The sequence below is a fragment of the Hemicordylus capensis genome, chromosome 7 (genome assembly GCF_027244095.1).
Source record: "Hemicordylus capensis ecotype Gifberg chromosome 7, rHemCap1.1.pri, whole genome shotgun sequence".
In the NCBI taxonomy this organism is placed as follows: Eukaryota; Metazoa; Chordata; class Lepidosauria; order Squamata; family Cordylidae; genus Hemicordylus; species Hemicordylus capensis.
Genome location: NC_069663.1, coordinates 32,298,062 through 32,318,002, shown reverse-complemented (window position 1 = coordinate 32,318,002; position 19,941 = coordinate 32,298,062). Strand labels below are relative to the sequence as shown.

At 50.8% G+C, this 19,941-nt stretch overlaps 1 protein-coding gene across 2 annotated transcripts; it reads right to left on the bottom strand.

Moving 5' to 3' along the window:
- Nucleotides 1-466: 466 nt before the first annotated feature.
- Nucleotides 467-15,389, bottom strand: AK2 (adenylate kinase 2). Of its 2 annotated transcripts, XM_053268732.1 has the most exons (7): nucleotides 15,204-15,386; nucleotides 11,513-11,638; nucleotides 8,641-8,751; nucleotides 7,314-7,408; nucleotides 6,444-6,516; nucleotides 5,287-5,482; nucleotides 467-1,117 (listed from the first exon to the last, which is right to left on the bottom strand). In XM_053268732.1, the coding sequence occupies exons 1-7, from the start codon at nucleotides 15,312-15,314 to the stop codon at nucleotides 1,110-1,112; spliced, it is 720 nt and encodes a 239-aa protein (XP_053124707.1). In that variant the 5' UTR covers nucleotides 15,315-15,386; the 3' UTR covers nucleotides 467-1,109. The 2 variants fall into 2 exon arrangements, with proteins under 2 accessions (XP_053124707.1, XP_053124706.1); XM_053268731.1 differs by lacking the exon at nucleotides 467-1,117 and having other exon boundaries at nucleotides 5,131-5,482; nucleotides 15,204-15,389.
- Between the last annotated feature and the right edge of the window lie 4,552 nt (nucleotides 15,390-19,941).

Sequence of the window (19,941 nt, the reverse complement as noted above, 5' to 3'; positions counted from 1 at the left end):
GCTGCTAAATCAGGGGAACGGAAGGAAAGCTCCTCTGCCAATGCAGTTCCCAGATTGAAGCAGGCTGGCTCCTGAATTCAGTCTGGAGGCAGGCTTCATCTGTGCATGCAAAAAGTTTCCCTTTGAGAGTGTGTCAGAAAGAGAATGAACTGCCCTCCAAAGAACCCACCCACTTATCAGGAGCCACTGGAGGAGCTGCTCACACTCTGTGTAGAGACGCAGAATTATCCATCTTGAGCAGAGGCCGACAGAAAAAAGGCAGAGCCAGCCAAAGGAGAGAAGGCGAGAGCGAGAGCGAGTGAGAGAGAGAGAGTGTGTGTGTGTGTGTGTGTAGGGTGGAGTGCAGGACGCTTTGGGCTCACAAGCTCCTTTGATTTTTCACTGGACACCATTCTGGGACTTTACACAGCCCACCTTCAGAAGGCCTGCTGAATCATCAGAAACATCCAGGGAACACACAACTAGGTTTGAGATGGTTAAAAGCCTTTTGATGTCAAGACATTTGCAGCTCACCACACAGGACAACGGCACTTGGAATGCCAAAGCGAAGATGTCTGGGCCTCCCCAACCCAGTTCAGCCAGATGTGCCTGATTTCCTCCCCAGGCCATTTTGCCTTTAGAAACAAACTGGTTCCCTCTTGAACCCAGGAGCAGCTCAGTCCAACATGCCGGAGGGCACCCAAGAAGGCACAGCTGCCTCCCCTTCCCCAGTGATATTTGCTCCTCTCTCTCTCACCTCATCCTGCCTCAGCTTCAATGAAAGCTGCACTACCAGCAGGCTGGCCATTCATCAGGTAGAGTTGTGCAGTTGATAGCTCAGTTTTACCTGACAAATAACTAGCCTGCAGGCAGCACAGCTCTCATTAATGCTGGGGTTGGGGGAAGAGAGGAGCAAACAGAGCTCTGGGAAGGAGGGGGCAACTATGCCTCCTTTGGTGCCCCCCCCCGACTCAATATAACAAACTGCTTCTGCTTGAACCCCACTCCTTGCTGCTTCCCCTACCCCCCCTTTTTAGTCACACCTCCCTCTCACCCCTTTCCCCAAGAACAAGGGGGCACGATGAAACATGCAGCACGCGATGACATCCTGTCCCGTCCACCTCCTGGATTCATTCGGCTGAAATGAAATGAAGACAAAAATAAAAAAAGAGAGAGAAATGGACTTTAACTCGACATGAATCATTCTTTATGGCAAAGAGGAAAGTGCAGGGAGAGATGGACAAGCGCTGAGAAACTGGCAGCGGTGGGGTGGGGTCCGAGCTGAGCCATGACAGGCTGGCGGCGGGTGCTGCAGACGGAGCCCTCGGCTGGGGTGACCCAACAGGGCAACTCTGAGGAAGTCTATGAAGAGCTCCTCCTCCAGAGCCAGGCAGGAGGGCCACCTTCCCTGCCCCACTAGACGGGGACCGCACGGCCCAGCCGCAGGAGACCTCGAGGGATTCCCGTGACAGAGAGCAAAGCGGCTTACGCTTGAGGGAGGCTTCCTAATCCTAAGCTAGCAAGACATCAACCGGGTCTTGGAGACGGTAACAAGAGCAAGTCTCTGCAGTGACAGAAATAAGATGATTTAATTGTGTCTGTCTCTGAACAAGGCACGCAATCTGTGCCCCTGGCAACCTGAGGCCAGCAGAGAACTCTCTGGGGGTAAGCCTGTAAGAGATTAAGGCAGGGACCACGGTGGGGTCAGACACAAAGAGTCACAACCGCCAGCCACAGTTCATCGTATCACTGATTGTGCCAAAAACGAGCCTCTGCTTTGGGAAAGGACCCCCTTTCCCGTAAAATATAGGGCCACTGTTTTAAAAAGACATATTGTGACTGATTGTTCCGGGGGGTGGGTGGGTCGGGGAATGCTAGAAGGCATCTAATTTGTGGGCATGGAGGTGGTGTTGTTGAAGTACTTCTTCACACAGCACATAATTAATCTATGGGATTACCTGCCATGGGATGTGGTGATAGCCACTAGCTTGGATGGCTTTAAAAAGGGTTTAGACAAATTCACGGAGGACAGGTCTATCAATGGTCACTAGTCTGAGGGCTATAGGCCACCTCCAGCCTCAGAGGCAAGATGCCTCTGAATGCCAGTTGCCGGGCAGCAACAGATGGAGAGAGGGCATGTCCTCACCTCTTGCTGTGAGATTCTCAAAAACATCTGGTGGGCCAGTGTGGGAAACAGGATGCTGGACTAGAAAGGCCTTGGGCCTGATCCAGCAGGGCTGTTATGTTCTTAGCAGGCAGGGCTGTTAATTTGGAGTCAGTCATGACATCCTGGAGTTGGACTCCAGTTAGACTGCAGTCAATCATGATTTCCCACAGCCCCGGTGTAGGCCATCTAGCCAAACCCCCTGCCTGATGCAAGACATTCATAGCTGCAGTATCCCTGTCCGGCCTCTGTTTGAAGCCTTCCGGCGAGGAACGTCTCCCCTATCTCAACCCAAATAAGCGATTCCACTGCCAAGGTGCTCACATCACCGAGAACTTTCTCTGAGCGTTCAGCTGAAATCTACGCTCCTGTAACTCAAGCCCATCAGACCTACTCCTCCCTGCTGCAGCAACAGAGGACAGGTCTTCTACGCAACAGTTCTTCAAGTATATGAGTCCTGTAATGCCCCCCCCCCGTCCCCCAGCCTTCTTTCCTCCGGGCTATACACACCCAATTCCTTCAGCCTTTCCTCACAGGGCTTGTTTCTCAGACTCCTGACCATCTGCGTCACCCTCCTCTGACCCTGTTCCAACTATGGGTCACGAGGCAAAACGCAGGCAAACGTTTCCCACCACACATTTTTCTTTACTTGCTCCAGAACCTGCTAAACAGCTCAAATGGCCACTATGCTGTTTCTTGGGCAGCTCATTTTCCCGTCAGTGTGGACTTTTTAAAGCAGGAGAACGATCCCTTCCATCTATTTAGAGTTCTTCCAAAGAAGAAGTGTACTTCTTTCAGAAGAATCATCCAGAAGCAAGATGAATGCAAAAAGAACATAAAAATAACCAGGAGAAGGGAAAAGGAGGGAGGGAGAGAGAGAGAGAAACAACAGACAAGGTGGGTGTGCGGATGGCTCTCCCGGCCTCCCCTCTCCCCTGCACACCAAGGGCGGTCTGGACTTTACAGCCTGGCTCCACCAAGTCAGCTGTACGCATGGAAGGGCCAACAGGTGCTTGACCTGCTGGTAGGCAGCAGTTTCCACGCAGGCCTGAACTCACACCTTGACTGTGACACAGCAAAGTATGGTACGGACCCAGCAACAGAAGCAGAGACCCCTGGCTGCAAGCCAGCTGGACAAAGCAGTGCAGGTGGAACAATCCCACAAGATCCAAGCATGCCACGCCCTCGTCCCACCGGCTAATGCTGCTGCCTGGCTTGAGAGAACCCAAGCACACCTCCAGCAGTATCCCCACTAACAGGGATTCCCAGATGCTGTTGACTACAACTCCCATAATCCCCAAGCAAAGGCTATTGCAGCTGAGGATGCTGGGAGTTGCAGTCAGCAGCATCTAGGAATCCCTGCGAGAGGGAACACTGACCTCCAGGAGATTGCCAAGGCAAGTCAGAATGGCACAAGGACAAGCTACTCAAGGCTGCTTAATGCAGCTGCTGGCTCTTTATCATGGGGATTTCTGGCAGAAGACAAGGTTATCCAGGAAGGGGATTGAGGGCCCCTCCTCATCGCGCCCTCTTGAAGGGCAGGAGCAGGGAAACTCTCAGCCACTTCCCCCACTAACCTTTCACAGGAACAATTTACTATATTTACCTGAATCGAAGACAACTCTGAATTTAAGACGGCCCCCTTAAAAAGCGGAGGTTAAATACAGATGACTCAAAAGGAACAGGACTCTGAATTTAAGACAACCTCCTGATTTCAAGTATTAAAAAACCCTTGGAAAAACCCTAGTCTTGGATTCAGGTAAATGCAGTAGCAGGTGAGGAATACGGCTCGAGCGCTCGCATGAGCAGACAGGCAATTATTTGGCCAAACGCACAACTTCCCCCCACCACATGGTGGTACCACCACCAGCACCTTGCCAGAGGTGGCAAAGTGGTAGGAGATGTGGGTTGCCTTGGGTGGCACAGTCATGTGAACACAACTCAAGCCTAGAAACGCTCAGTCAGCAAATCGGCTCTCATCTTCCCTGATCTTGCACATTGTGTCTTGTGTGCAACATCTGGATGTTTCACACAAGTTCTGTGCCAAAAAAGCCAAAAGTCACAGTGTCAGTAGAGCTGGGGGAACACCAAAGGATGTGCAGCTGCCTCTACTACCCGGCAGATCCTCTCTCCCCCTCATTCTGCCTGCAGGCTGGCCATTTGTCAGGTAGAGCTGTGCCATTAACCCTGCAGATCTGCCTGATGAATGGCCAGCCTGCAGGCAGCACGGCTCTCGGGTGGAGTGGGAGAGAGGAGCAATTGGAGCTGCCAGCAATTAGAGTCCCCTGGTTCATGAGGATGAGCTGCTACTGCACCCAGCAAAAGCAACAGCCCCCATCTTACTCAACCAATTCAGCTCCTGCTCATCATAGAGAGCACGCAAAGGGAGTTGCTCCCAGTTCAGCTGAGCCTCCCCCAGGCCCAACCACTTTCCATGGGTTTCCAGGTTTCCGTAAGGGCTAGAAGCTTTCCCGTAAGGAGGAAGGGGGGCAAAAGCAGACAGTCTTGGGATTCTAGATCCTGTGCGGCTGCCCTTGGTTCATCTGGCAAAGCTCTGGCTAGTTCTGCTTTGGCCCAGGCAGACACAGGATGTGCCTGCAGCCATCCCTATCCCTTCGCATGCAGGTGCCCTTGCTATGCTTCCGCGCAAACTCCCTGAAGCTGATGCGGCACTGACATTTCCTGCAGTTACACAGCCAAGGACATATGAGGAGGCCGGCCAGCCCTCCTTCCCACTGCTGGTTCCTTTATGGCCTTTGGCGCTCCTGTGAACATTGCACCAGGCTGCCCAACACGTAGGTGAGAAGGCAGAAGCCGCAGCCGTTCGTTTCCTGCCTCAGCTACGCCTCCAAGACAAGCACCAGAACACTCTCGCTCCGGACTGAGCGGTGGCGTGTGAGCCCACTGCACCCCCTGCAGGCCACTGGCAGGCAGAGACTCAGAGCCTTCCCATGCCAATATAGATCTATGTGCATCCGTACCAATCAGAGAGTCAAGTTCTTGTTTAATGGCTCCATTGAACAGCTCTCCTCCCCAACGACTCGGCACCCCCTCCTCCAGCACCCTTGCAGACCCCAGAAGACAGAAAAGGAGAAAGCGCCAGACACACCAAGAGTCCTAGACAAAGATCACCAGGTCTTTACATGTTGCTTTCGAGAAAGCGGCCAGAATGCTGGCAAACACCACATCAGGAGACTGGGAAGCATCCACGGCCATATGGATCCCACGTCTGGAGTAGTAGTCAACCAGCGGGGTCGTCTGGGTGTGGTAGGACTTCAGGCGGGTTTTCAAGGCTGTTTCGTTGTCATCTGAACGGCGGATCAGGGGCTCTCCAGTGACCTGGCAAGAGCAAGGCACCACTGAGGACGTGGCATGGGGAAGGGGAGAGTGCAGAAGAACTCCCACTGCTTTGGGACTACAACTTCCATAATCCCCAGCCACAGTGGCCAATAGCCAGGGATTATGAGGGGCCTGTAGTCCAGCAGGAGGGCCCCAGTTGTACAGGCACTTCAAAATGTGATGCCCCCAGGGGTGAAAACCCTGAGCAGTGCAGAGTCCTTAAAGGATACCAGCTGGGCCGGCACACAGCATCTGCGTGCTAGTTCTCCCGGCGATCCGTCCGCCCCACTCCCACTCCCACCCCCACCTTAAGCCGCCCCTGCCATTCGGGATGGCGGCAGAGGCAGTGAAAACTCCTTCCGTGAGCCCTCCTCCCGCCCAAATGACACAGCAGGCCGTTTTCAGCCCACTTTAGGGCCCGGCCTCTGCCGCCATCCCTGCCTTGGTCTCCACTATGGGGGGTGGCCGTGTTGCGGGTTCTGGCCGAGGTGCACCTAGACCATTTTGGAGCCTGGCCCTAATGGCCTTTGGAGGCTCCCCCGCTGCAAGTTAAGCATCATTTTTTAGCACGTATGTTCTTTAGGCACAAACTACACCACCCAGGAGAGACTAAAGAGGATTTGGGGGGCACATTCTGTGCTCTGTGGAATCACATGCACACAGTTCTGCCTACGAGCCGTCTGTAATTCCTCCATAAACTCTGTCCCAGCACTCCCTTCCAACCAATGGAACTTTGCAAGGCTGTCAGTGGGTCCCGACACCTAACCCAATTGTGAAAATGTCCATCCAGTGGGAATTCAGTTTCCATCTGGAAGGCGATCTGGTCAAATCAAGCAGGATTACAATGCAAGCCACAGTCACAAGCGAGACGACGGCTCCAGCCTCCTGAAGGCACTGAGGAGCTTTAGAGCTATCAAGAGAGAACCCTGAAGGAAAGCAGCAGGACAGGAAGGTCACGTACATCATCCTTCATGTGGTCCTTGGGAGGGTTGAATTCTTCGTGGTACGAACGGCCACTTGCTTGGTGGATCAGCCTGAAAGAGACCCTAGGAGTCAGCAAAATGCTCTGCTAGACAAGGGGAAGAGTTGCGTGGCATCAGGCATGATCCTGACATACAGGTCTTTAAGGATCCTGTCTACCGACTTGCACAAATATGTAGGAATTACTTAAGGCAAGCTTTCAGCTAGCTTTGGAAGAGATTGCTGCAGCAGATAAAAGAAATATGCTTGGCACCTGTCCAAGGGGTGGTCTGAATCCTCACACTCCACACGTGTTCTGTGCACTCCCGACACACAGCACCAGATTGTGCTTCTTGTACTATGTGGGGAAAGGGGCCGCAGCTCAGGGGCAGAGCCTCTGCTTGGCAGCAAGAAGGTTCCTGGTTCACAGGTGCAGCAGCATCTCCAGGTGGGGCTGGGAGAGACCCCTGCCCGAAACCTTGGAGAGCTGCTGCCAGCCAGTGTAGACAACACTGAACTTGATGGACCAAGGGCCTGACTCGGTAGATAGCAGCTTCCTATTTGGGGACAGGGATGTGGCTCTGTGGTAGAGCATCTGCTTTGCATGCAAAAGGTCCCAGGTCCCCTCCCTGGCAGCATCTCCAGATAGGGCTGGGCAAGTCCCCTGCCTGAAACCCTGGAGAAGCTGCTGCTAGTCAGTGTTGACGGTACAAAGCTATATGGACCAATAACCTGACTCAGTATAAAGCAGCCTTCTATGTTCTCTGTGTTTTGCTTTCCTGATCCTTGTAACACAGAGAGATTTGCAATGTCCCAAGCCACCCAGAAAGACAAAAGATAGACCAGTTTCTCCAAAGGAAGTGGCTTTTACCGTCCTGTGATTCTCCGGATGAGTAAGGAGTCGGCAACGCTGAATTCAATGACAGAATCTAGTTTCTCTCTCCTCTTCTCCATGAGCTCATCAAGCTGTAATAGGGTGGAAAGAGGAGAAACTTTATAGTTTTTCACACACAGTCAAGTCAAAGCAAAGCAAGTCTCCGGGGGGTGGGGGGTGGAGGCAGCTGCAGCTAAGAGATAAGAAAAGCTACCCAAGCTCTAAGTCAGTAGCAGAGCCTAAGGGCTGCTCTTCCTTTCTGGCTCTTCAACACCTCCTAAAAACTTTAGCTAGATGATTATTTTGCTGTTTTTGCTTTGTTTCCCTTGCTGTCTGCATCTGTTTTGATTGTGTCTATGTCTTCTTCTGAAGCAGTTGTGTTTTTTTTTAAAAAATGGCTTTAAGCCTCTTAGCTATCTTGAGTACTTTTTACACATTTCCTTACAAGTAGCAAAGCAGCATGTGTACAATAGCCCAGGTTCAATCAATAGCCCTTCCCATTTGAGGGTCTGTGGGTGCATTTGCACGTTTTCAAATTGCTCTGTCCTGTTCCAACATTTCTGCTAAAGCACTGTGCTTCAATTATTTCAGATGCAATTAGACTACTGCGATGTATGCGAGAAAGAGAAATATCCTTTATTCCCTTGCATTAAAAGCGACATCAAGGAGGACAAAATAGTTTCAGTCTATTTCAAGACAGTCCTTCCTGTCTTTTTCATGCCCAGGGGAAACGGCTCCAAAATACTTCTGGATCTTCCAGCAGGATCTCACTGCCAAACTACCAGTGGCCAGCTGCCATCCAGAAACAATTCCAGAAAAATGCCAGCATAGACGCAAAGTACTTCTTGAGGGTAAGCAGCCTCAAGAAGGGTGGAAAGAGGAGAAACTTTATAATTTTTCACACACAGTCAAGTCAAAGAGAGTTGAACGGAAGACTGGTCTATCTAGGCAGCTGCCGTGCGTGTGGGATTCCCAAATCCTAGAAGATTGAGAGCAGCTTGTCCTAATAAGCCAGAGGTGGAGGGAAGGCACAGCTGCCTCTGGTCCTCAGAGCTCCGTTTGTTCCTTTCCCACTCTGCCCAGCCCCAGCATTAATGAGAGCTGCACTGCCCACAAGCTGGCCATTCATCAGGTAGAGCTGTGTGGTTAACCGTGCAGCTCTACCCGACGAATGGCCAGCCTGCGGGCAGCACAGCTCTAGACAAAGCGGGATGAGAGAGAGGAGCAAATGGATCTCCGGGAAGGAGAGGCAGCTGTGCCTCCTTGGGCATCCCCCTACCCCAGTGCTGAGAGTATTGCAATGGGAGTCTTGCGGACCACATACCATCTCTGCTTGCCGCACCGTGCGGGGGAACCCATCCAGAAGGAAGCCATTCTTGCAGGGGGGAGTCTCCAGGTTTTTTTCGATCAGCTCCACCACCATCTCATCACTCACCTTAAGATGGGAGCAGGGGGGAGGGAGGACAAAAACAGGAAAAGTGCCCTGTGTTGGTAAGCAGCAACCTAACCTTCTGGACCACCCCAAGCAGGCCCATCCTTTGGGTTGGTTGGTGGTCAGGTGGGGGATCACCCCCAGCCCCACAGGCCCCATAGCTAGGCCCAAACACCCTTGCACTCCCCGTCAGCTGCTGTTCTTATATTGATTACATTTATATCCCGCTCTTCCTCCGAGAAGCTCAAAGCAGTGTACATTCTTATTTTTATCCTCACAACAACCCTGTGAGGTAGATTAGGTAAGTAGGTCTTCACTCACCCTCCCTGCTCATTATCTAACACACAGAGTTGCTTATTTCTTTGCCCGCCCCTGCACAATAGCGATAGTCTTTGGCCATTGAATGAGCTCTTTTCATGTATCTACTCAGTATTTACCATATGTGTTTACTTTGCTGTCTGAATCACTTTGAGAACCTTTCTTGAAAAGTGGTATATAAATATCCATAGTAGCACTAGTACCTTTAGAGTTGAAAGTTTGACCAGAGTAACAATCAATCAATTATCTTTATTACGGTCAAAGACCAGCACAGGGAAAAGTACAGCTGCAATATAATAGAACTCATGCTAAATAATATATAACTCTAGAAGCTAAGTATGTTTTTAATAGTAAAATACAACTCTAAAAACTGTATGGAATTAATAAAGTAAAATGCTACCGGCTAAGCCTAAGACCTGTAGGAAGATTAATAGAGTAAATGAACAGCTATCTCTAAAAGCAGGGCAACTAAGAGTATAAAATGGTTAAAATAATATATACAAGCTACATGAAAGCAATATAAAAACAGTGAAGTAAAAGGCAAATTAAAGTTATTACACAATCAAGCAAATAAAATGCTCAATAGTCAGGCATCTGCTGCCAGGGATATTAACTGGCGGTCAGGACCCTGTGGATCTCGCCCACTACCCCACAGAACCTGGCAACTTTGTACATGAAGAACCGACTGTCATCCGAGAGCAGCAACTTGGTGTAGACTTGACTTGAGCAGCGGGGTATTTAAGAAGCAGGGGAGATATTAGCCTGTCCCAACTGTCTTTATAAAAGGGACACGAAAGCAGCACATGGTCTCTGGTTTCCACCTCCCCAGAGTCACAAGGGCAGAGCCTTCCCATGAATGGGATCTTCTTGTATTTGCCTTCCAGAACGGTGGGCGGAGGGGAGGGCATGACAGTGGGCAAGGGTGAACGCCCTTCTATGGCTTGCTATTTCCAATTGTGCCAGATATGCAGAGCGGGGGGGATGATAAGCCTACGACTGTCTGGAGCCAGAGAGACTGTCACCTTACTTAAATCTGCCTGGAGTTGCGTGTCCAGAATCCTCTGCTTGGTGGCCGTTTTCATCTTGTCCCAGCCCATTATGAGCAAAATGCTCACCCCCAGCCCCACTCCTCCTAGAGATGGCCCTGACCCCAAGGAAGGTACATGCTCACCAGTCCCTAACCCCAGTTTTTAGTATTTTAGGAAGCAGCGATAAGAGCGCCAACTAGGATAACAAGCACACCAGGAGGTCAGAAAAGCAGGTAAAAAGGCCAACTGCACTACATTTTCTTGCACTCAGGATCTGTCAGTCGCTCCAGATTAGTCATGGGCAAATGCAAAGTCTCACGCTTCATTTCAGAAGAATATCATCTGGCTATGCTCAGTTGGATAAGTGTTCCGGAGGCCTTTGATCTGCAAACACTCTCTGTTGAGGTGCTCTGAGGTCTAGAAGACTGCACAGTCTGATCAGGCGGAGAGTTTTCAAATAGGCTGAACTGGCCTCCCAGCCAGAAATCGGGCTTTGGAGCCTTATGATCCCTTTCAGTTATGGTTTTTCAGAAAAGCTTCAGATTTCAACCATGTCTGCAGCTTACATTAATGTACATGCACCAAAAATGTGTGCACACATTTCTAATGTGGTCCTTGGTGCTGAATAAGCAACCATTATCTCTCATCCCAAGAGCTGGGTGTGTGTACAGCCAAGACAGATCACTGGCTACAGATAACAACTGCGTTATCCAGAACATCCAGCTGTATTCCAGAAGGCAAAATAGGAGGGAGCTGCTGTCTGTCTTTGAAAAACAAAGCATAATCAGAAGGCAAGCTGCTAAGTACACCAAGTTCTGCTTCGTGCAACCATTTCGTAACGGAAAACTTCCAACCAGGATGGCGTGTCAAACACATTCAGAGGTGGTTATGCTTTACTCAGGAATTCCGGGGACACATTCAGCAGCACACTACCCTGGTCAAACTTTCAACTTTAAAGGCACTAGTACTACTATGGATATGTATATACCGCTTTTCAAGAAAAGTTCTCAAAGTGGTTCACACGGCAAGGAAAATACATATGTAAATATCAAATCCATAAAAAGAGCCAACTCAAAGGCCAAAGACTATCCCTAGAGCGCAGGGCAAGGCAAACAGCCCTCCAGCTGCTGTTGAACTACCATCATCAGCCAGGCTGGGAATGATGGGAGTTGTAGTTCAACAACAACAACTGGATGGCCAAGTTTGCCCACCCCGGCTATAGCGTAAGCTGAAAGCTGGCCACCATGCCTATTTAGATGACAAAGAGAAGAAAGCTTCAGCTCTTCAATAGAATGAGTAACTGCTAAAGAGTTATATTTGTTATGTGTGATGCTTGTTGTTCTATTACAACAATTGTTTATGCATTATGTTTATTCAACATTTTTAAAAAATGCAACAAGTAACTGCTCTGTATCTACCAATTTCCCAGCATCCATCGTCTCCTTCAACCTTTTTCCCAGCTCCGAGCCGGACGCCACCATAGCCCGCAACATGTCCCCGGTTGCCAAGTGGCACACACAGTAGGTCTGTGCGAGCCGAGGAGCCTGAATAGGGGGAAACAGGAGGGAACAGTGAGGCTGAAGGCAACTTCCGACAGCAGCTACTTTGGATGTGTTCACACAAGCACTCCCATAGGATTTCAAGCTCTTGGGGGAAGCGGATTCTCTGGGGGATGCTTCACTGTGCCACATGGGAATACACGCTTTGCATGTAATCCCTCAGGGGAAGAGAGCAGCAGCAATCAGGGACGAGGTCATAGGAAGCTGCCATATACCGAGTCTGACCCTTGGTCCATCTAGCTCAACATTGTCTACACAGACTGGCAGCGGCTTCTCCAAGATTGCAGGCAGGAATCCCTCTCAGCCCTATCTTGGAGATGCTGCCAGGGAGGGAACTAGTTGGAACCTAGATGCTCTTCCCAGAGCAGCTCCATCCCGAGGGGAAGATCTTACAGTGCTCATACCAGCTCTCCTCTCCCACCATCCTGCCTACTAGGAAAAGGAAGCCTGGATACCCATAAAAACTGCACTGGAGAACCAGAGCATCTAGCCCAGCATTCTTGTCCAACAAGGGCCACCCAGGTAACAGCCTTTCCCCAGCATCTTGGTCCCAGCCCCTGGTGTTCAGACGTACACTGACTCTGTGTAGAGAGACTTCGCTACACTATCTGCCATGAATTTGCTGGTCCTTTTAAAAGCCATCTCGGTTAGTGGTGACCACTGCCACTTCTTGAGCATCCCACGTTTGCTATATGCTGTGTGAATAAACTCAGTGGTACCATTCTGCCCTCGCCTGCTAATGGCAGCAGCAGGCCCCATCGCTGCTGCCTGTCCACAGGGCAAGATCAGGAGGAAGAGGGAGAGAACCAGTGTTCCCTCCAACAGGGATTCCCAGATGTTGTTGACTACAACTCCCAGAATCCCAAGCCAAAGGCCACTGCAGCTGGGGATGCTGGGAGTTGTAGTCAACAGCATCTGGGAATCCCTGTAGAGGGAGCACTGAAGAGAACCATCAAGAGTGCTATCACAGCACAGTAAATCCTTGGTTTAGAAGTACTGCAACAGCACAGCCTCTTTGAACAACGGCAGAAATATCCCAGCTTTCGAGTTACATGGAGCTCATCAAGATGAAGCTAGTTGCTGAAGCCTTCTTCAACTCAGACACATACTGTACATACACTTGCGCCAGTAAATGTTGGTTCTGCAAAACACAGTCTTGCCCACTGCCTTAATAATGCACATGACATAATTTCTGATCTAGAGGCTTTCAAACAATGCTTATTTTGGGCCAGTGTGCTAGGCACCGTATAGACAAAGAAGTGAAACTGCTGTCCTTGCCCAGAGGGGTTTAGAGAAAGGGAAGAATGCACCAATGAGTAGGGGATGTGGTTGTGGGGATGGCCACTGGCTTGGGTGGCTTCAGAAGGGGCTTTGACACATTCATGGAAAGCACATCCATCAATGGCTATAGGCCACCTGTAGCCTCAGAGGCAGGATGCTTCTCTATACCAGTTGCAGGGGAGCAACAGCAGGAGAGAGGGCAGGCCCCGCTCACCTCTTGCCTGTGGGCTTCTCAGAGGCATCTGGTGGGCCACTGTGTGACAGAGGATGCTGGACTAGATAGGCCTTGGGCCTGATCCAGCAGGGCTGTTCTTATGTAGGATTAGGTTTCCCAAACTCCCCATGGGTAAAGCAGGCTTGTTCCTGAATTAAGGCTGGAAGATATCCTTTATGTTTACAGCCATGAGAGTGTTTATTTTTAGAGCTGAGTGGACAGAGATAGCCCAGAGCAGTGACTCATACAGAGACCCAGCAAGCAGCCTCTCAAGGGTGTGTAAGAGCAGCCCTGCTGGATGAGGCCAAGGCCTATCACCCAACATCCTATTTCCCCCAGATGCCTCTGGAAAGGCTACAAGCAAGAGACAAGAGGAAGTCGTGCCTGCTTCTCCTGCCTACCATACTTCCCCTGCAACTGGTCTTCAGGGAGATCCCGACCCTGAAGTTCTGCTTCATCTCTGTGCTGGGAGTGATCAAATGATCTGACTGCAGCCAATGCAGAGAGATGGAGGAATGGTCCTGGCTCAGTGGAACCCGAGGACAAGAGCCTTTAGCGGAATTCATACGCTTCTTGCCAGCTGCTTTCTCATGACACAGTAAGGCAGCCACAGCTTAAGAAGTCTTAAGAACCAGTTCTGCAAGAGTTTGGCTGCTCCTTTGAGAGACTTGCAACAGCGCCCCGCCCTGTAAGTGCAAAAGTCAAGTTGCCTGCATTGCCACAGAGGAAAGAGGAGATTAGTTGGGCCACCGCAAAAGATCTCCTGCAAGCAGGGAGTGAGGGAGAGAGCCAGTCTATTCACATAGGGCAGGGGTTCCCAACAGGAGGTACTCGCACCCCTAGGGGTAGCTGAAGGGCTCCTAGGAGGTACTCAGAGCCCCCACTGCCTCCCCACACTGCTCATAGGTACCCATGTTGAAACCTAAGAACAGCCCTGCTGGATCAGGTCCAAAAAAGCCCATCTAGTCTAGCATTCTGCTTCACCATGAGCAGACCAGAAAAGACCACAAGACCAGAGGAGAGCTGGTCTGGTGGCAGCAAGCATGACTTGTCCCTTTAGTTAAGCAGGGTCCACTGTGGTTGCATATGAATGGGAGACTAGAAGTGTGAGTACTGTAAGATATTCCCCTCAGGGTATGGAGCTGCCTTGAGAACAGCAGGTGGTTTCAAGTTCCCTCCCAGCTTCTCCAAAATAGGGCTGAGAGAGATTCCTGCCTGCAACCTTGGAGAAGCTGCTGCCAGTCTGTGAAGACAATACTGCACTAGCTGGACCAATGGTCTGACTCAGTATATGGCAGCTTCCTATGTCCACGCAGTGGCCCACCAGATGCCTCCGGGAAGCTCAGGAGCAAGAGCTGAGGGCATACCCCCTCTCCTGCTGTGACTCCCCTGCAGCTGGTGTTTGTGTCCCCAATTAATGGGACACAATTACTTCGAAGGGAAGTAACTCCAAAAAGTTTGTTTCCATGAGAGTACTCATGAGCAACTTAGTTTGGCAGCCAGCCAGTGACGGCAACATCCAAATTCCTGCATGCAGGCACACAACCACCCCGGGTAACATCTCCCTGGGGGACCTGAGCCGCAGCTTTGTGGCAGAAGGGGGCACCCCCGTTAAAAGAAGTGGGGCGCCCCCAAGAGGGGAGGCAGCAGCTCAACCCAAGAGGCACTTCCATGCAGAAGATCTGGCTTTACACCCAACTGCTGGGCTGGGCGGCCGACAGGGTCCCTGTCTTGGACAGAGGCCCCCTTCTGCAGGCAGAACACCGGAGGAAGTGGGGCCAGAAGGCAGGCAGGCAGGCAGGCGCTGCCCCACTGCTCGTCCTGGTTACTGGAAGGCGGGGGGGGGGCTTTAAGAGAATGCCCCCTCCCCGTCTGTGACCCTTCGGAAAAGGGGAGGGCCAGCCTGGGCTTCTGCTGCAGGCAGCAGCTCTACCTGACGGGCAGCCAGCCCGCAGGCAGCAGCTCTAGGGACGGGCGGGAGAGAAGAGGGAGGAAGCTGCCGGGAAGGAAGCAGAAGCCACCACCCCCCGGCGCCGGACGCCTGGGTCCTCTCACCTGGGTGCCCTTCCCGGCCCCGGGCGGCCCCAGCAGCACGGCCCGAATGCCCTTCCGGACGCCGCGGCCGAGGCCGCCTCCTTCCTCCCCGCACTCCGTCTTGGGAGCCATTCCAGCGGCGCGGCTGCCTCCTCCGGCGCGGCCTGCCCTCTGTCCTGAGCGAAGGCGCGTGGCGAAAGGGCCGCCTCCCGCCACTCCCTATTGGCCTGCGGTCGCGCTACCGACCTGGCTGACGTACGCTCCAGCCAGTCGTCTCGGAGGGCGACTGAGTCCTGGCCTCTGATTGGTGAACGTGGAACTCGAATGGGGCGGGACTCGGAAACTGCGCCTGCGCACTGCCCGGAGCGTGTTTCTTGCGAAAGGGCGCTGTGCTTTTCCTGGGCAGTTGGGGTTTCGCGGCTCTTCTGCGTGTTACGGTGTGCGTGTCTGGCTCCGCCTCCCGGCAATTATCTGTCTATCTATCTCTCTATCTAAATCAAAAGTAAGAATTAAAACTCCTGAGAATCAGAAGCTCTGATTCTGAAGAGCATTCCAAGCTGTTCCAAACACTGCAAAAAGACGCCTGCCGCCTTCACACTGCTTTACAACCAAATGAGCAAATGCTTCCCCGTGTGTGACACGTGTCGTTCCTGGTCCGATAGGTTTCCCGGCGGCGGGAATGGATGCCCTTGCCTACCCTAGTTTTCTAAAAACCTTTTTCCATATGGTACTTTGGGAATTTATTTTTGAATTGAAAAGCAGGCTATAATATACCTGCTATTATTAAATATTATTAGATATTTAGATGCCGTGACGTGTCTACACCTACAACGATTAGAATCGTTCGGACAATGGTTTTTCCCAGGACACTCTATGGATGTGAAAGCTGGACTTTGAAGAAGCAAGATAGAAAAAGCATTGACGCTTTTGAACTTTGGAGTTGGAGAAGACTTTGGAGGAGATCATGGACAGCCAGGAAAACAAACAAACGGATCTTAGAACAAATAAATCCAGAATTTCCACTCAAGGCACAAATGATCAGGCTCAAACTATCGTACTTTGGACACATTATGTGAAGACCCAGCTCCCTTGAGAAGTCCATAATGCTGGGGAAAGTTGAAGGAAAGCGAAGAAGAGGATGACCAGCTGCAAGGTGGATGGCCTGGATTACGACAGCAATGAATGCACCACTGAGAAACCTTCAAGGCCAAGTGGAAGACAGATCATCCCGGAGAGAATCTCTCTATGTGGTCGCTAAGAGTCAACTTGACGGCATATAATCCATCAATCAATAAATACAGATCAAGCAAGAGTCTTTTCCAACTCTCTCAAGGAAAACTCTAGATGTACTTTTTTGTAGTCCATATACTTCTCTATGTTTAGTAGTTGTGCTGCAAACTTGACAACAGGCAAGGCTGTCTCCTTTGGATAGCATGCATTTAACACATTCAGAAAGGGGGGCTGATCTACCACTGGCTTTCTGCCATGACAGCTGAACAGAACCTCCATATTCAGAAGCAGTATACCACTGAATACCAGTTGCCGAGGGCCACAGCAAAGGAGGGCTAGTATCCCTTCCTCCTTTTTAAAAATTATTACACGTGTATCTTTCTTCCAGAATCGAAAATGGGGTTCCCAGGGAGTTGTTCATCCAGGCACTGATCAGCTCTAACCCAACTTAGCTTCAGCAAAGGTGGCACTACATTTGCTCCTAGACCAGTGATCTGCACTCTTGTTTAAGTGGGAGCCTTAAAGAATAAAAGAATGTGAGAGCCATCTCCCACCATGCTGACCTCTGCACAGACAGTACTGCACTTTTCTCTATGTTGGGAGGGCCCCTTATGAGAGACAGAGCCCTCTCAAGAGCTCTAGGAGGAAAGTACTGAAAAGGACGACACTTCCCAGCATTCTGTGCATGCCTTGCAAAAATGGTGCAGGGGCTCGAGAGGGCTCGATTTCCCTTAAAGGAGCCCACAAGCTGGAGTAGGGCAGGGCACAGTGAGAATGGTCATCCCTGCATGGCCCCAGGGGCACTGTGAAGAGTATTCAGCTTTGGTTGAAGCTTCACACAGGCCCAGTAAACAATTGGTCAAGGAGCCGCACTTAAGGTTGATGGGGGCTGCCCCAGACCAAAGCACACTCCCTCTAACTGAATTAGCTTCCATCAGAAACAAAAACAAACTAGAGAGCAGCAGCAGGGTGGGGAGTAAAGGAGGGATTCTCCAGGACTCCCTGGCCAAGGACGGGGTGGCTGCACAGGGCTAGTCTCCTCTCTAGTTGCATTTCAAGGTCACAGAAGAGCAGCAGACCAGCCCTGCTCTTTTCACTTGAAGGGAAAAGGAGGATTGCGACCTCCTCCGTTAGCAACGGCAATTGATTATGAGGATATTTAAGTGCCTCTCTCAGTCAAAGCAAACGGCTCCTCAAAAGAGACATGCTATGAAAATTTTAAAAATGAGGTTTCAAAGGAAGAGCACATTTCGTTCTCATGTCGATTTTAAGTGCTCTGGAGAGGGGATTCTGAAATGAAAAATGTCCACAGATAAATTTTGTAATTGATTAATTTATCAATGAAAATGGCATACGTTTTCTGTGCTGAGGTGTCTTACAGCTCCAATGTACAGTGAGGCACAGGTCAGGAACAGGAGAAAACAATAGCTCTGAAAAAGAAAAAAAAATGGTTTCGATGGCAGCTACAATGCCAGGGTTTTAAAAATATATAATTAAAAGTTTTTATTTGGAAACTGATTAATTGGGGAAAACTTTTTAATTGACTGAAAGGACTTTACTCAATTAACGTGACTGATCTATTGGCTCAGCTGTGAAAAAATCACACTGTTGAAACCATGTGAGTGTGAGCTAGGAGGTCTTTGGGTTTCGCTAAGGCCAAGAGGCTCTCTAGCTGTGGCGGCTGCACTACAACCCCCACCATCCCCTGCTGACAGCAGCACATGGGCTTGTTTGTATTGGTTCATTTGCTGTGTGTGTGTACGCCGCTGTCCGCCCAAGCTCACGTCCCTAGGCGGTTGACAATAAAACTTGAGCCTGAGATCAGATTTGGGCTTGAGCTAGCAGTTTTTGGCTTGAGCTAGCCAAGCTAAGCAGGTTTTGGCTAAGCAGGTTTTGGCTAAGCAGGTTAGTAGGTTGGCAGGTTGGCTAAGCAGGCTAACCAGCTAAGCAGGTTTTGACTTGAGCTAGCCAGCATGATGCCAAAGTCCTATGCAAAGTTGTCAGCACAGAGCCTTGGTGTGCTGAGGTGTCTTACAGCTCCAGTGTACAGTGAGGCACAGGTCAGGGACCGGAGAGAAGGAGATCAGCTGTCGGAGTGCAGCTGTCAGAGTGTAGGAGGGATTGGAAGTGCAGGAGGGATTTGAAAGTCAGGAGGGATTTGAAAGCCCCTTGGAAAGAGTCAGTCTCTCTCTCTCTCTCTCTCTCTCTCTCTCTCTCTCTCTCTCTCTCTCTCTCTCTCTCTCACACACACACACACACACACACACACACACACACACACACACACACACACCTCTTTGCCAGGAGCATTGCAGCAATTGAAGCAGGCTGGCTTCAAGCCAGGGTAGACTCAGGCTGTGAGGAACATCCCTGCTCTTGCAGCCTTCAAACTCCTGCGCCAGAATTTTGCCTCACTTCTTTTAATTAAGCTGCCCAGGACTGCATTTCCCATTTTTGCCACCCGTCCTCCAGCAGTGGAGGCCTGGCCTGGGGAACCTAGGAACATAGGAAACTGCCATATACTGAGTCAGACCATTGGTCCATCTAGCTCAGTATTGTCAACACAGACTGGCAGCGGCTTCTCCAAGGCTGCAGGCGGGAGTCTCTCTCAGCCCTATCTTGGAGATGCTGCCAGAGAGGGAACTTGGAACCTTCTGATGTTCTTCCCAGAGCAGCTCCATCCCCTGAGGGGAAGATCTGACAGTGCTCCCACTTCTAGTCTCCCATTCATATGCAACCAGGGCGGACCCTGCTTAGCTATGGGGACAAGTCATGCTTGCTACCACAAGACCAGCTCTGCTCTCCACAGGGGCTCTGTGCCTGCCCTCATGCCTACTTGATATGGGCCATTGGAGCCATTGGCTTGCATCAGGAGTCATTGGCTGTTGACTCTTTGGAAACTCCATGCATTCCTATGGCCCTTTGGAAGGAACCAGTGCATTTCATTAGGCATTCACTGTCATTCTTGTAGTACATCCCCTAGAATCTACATGATCCTTTATTTCTTGTAATAGGACCCCCCCCCCGATTATTGCATTTATCTAAGTGAGGGGTATGGCCATTGGGATGGGTGTGACCATGGGGTGTGACTCTCGGGGTGGCTGTGGGTATGGGGGCTTCTCATGGAGAATGTCTGCACTTCTGAATTTGTGACTACATCACAGGGTGCAGTGGAAGAATTTTATCACCCCTAAACTGCACACTGAATTTGCCATCTGCAGCAGGGCATTCTTTGGTCTGGCCTTGAAGGTGACTCCAATGCATTTGCAAGAAGGCAGATGCTGGGGTCCCAGCTCCCTACAGAAGCCAGCTCCCATGAGTTGAGGGAAGGGGAAAGGGCCGTCTGCTCGTCTGTCGTCGAGTAGCTCATCTTGCTTGTTTGTCGCAAGACATCTTACGGCAGACCGGAGGAGTGAATTTCCCAGCCTCTTGAAGTGTTAAACAAGGGCCCCCCTGCCCCAATTCAGTGGCCTGTGGTGGCTCTAAAAGTGGCAGTTGCCCCTTCCCTGGTCTCTGGCTTTGCATCCTC

Coding starts and splice junctions, on each gene's coding strand:
- AK2 (XM_053268731.1), bottom strand. CDS start 15,314: ATGGCTCCCAAGACGGAGTGCGGGGAGGAAGGAGGCGGCCTCGGCCGC. Junction 11,639..15,203: donor GGGCCGGGAAGGGCACCCAG/GTGAGAGGACCC, acceptor CCCCCTATTCAG/GCTCCTCGGCTCGCACAGAC. Junction 7,409..8,640: donor CGGTGCGGCAAGCAGAGATG/GTATGTGGTCCG, acceptor ACCCTATTACAG/CTTGATGAGCTCATGGAGAA.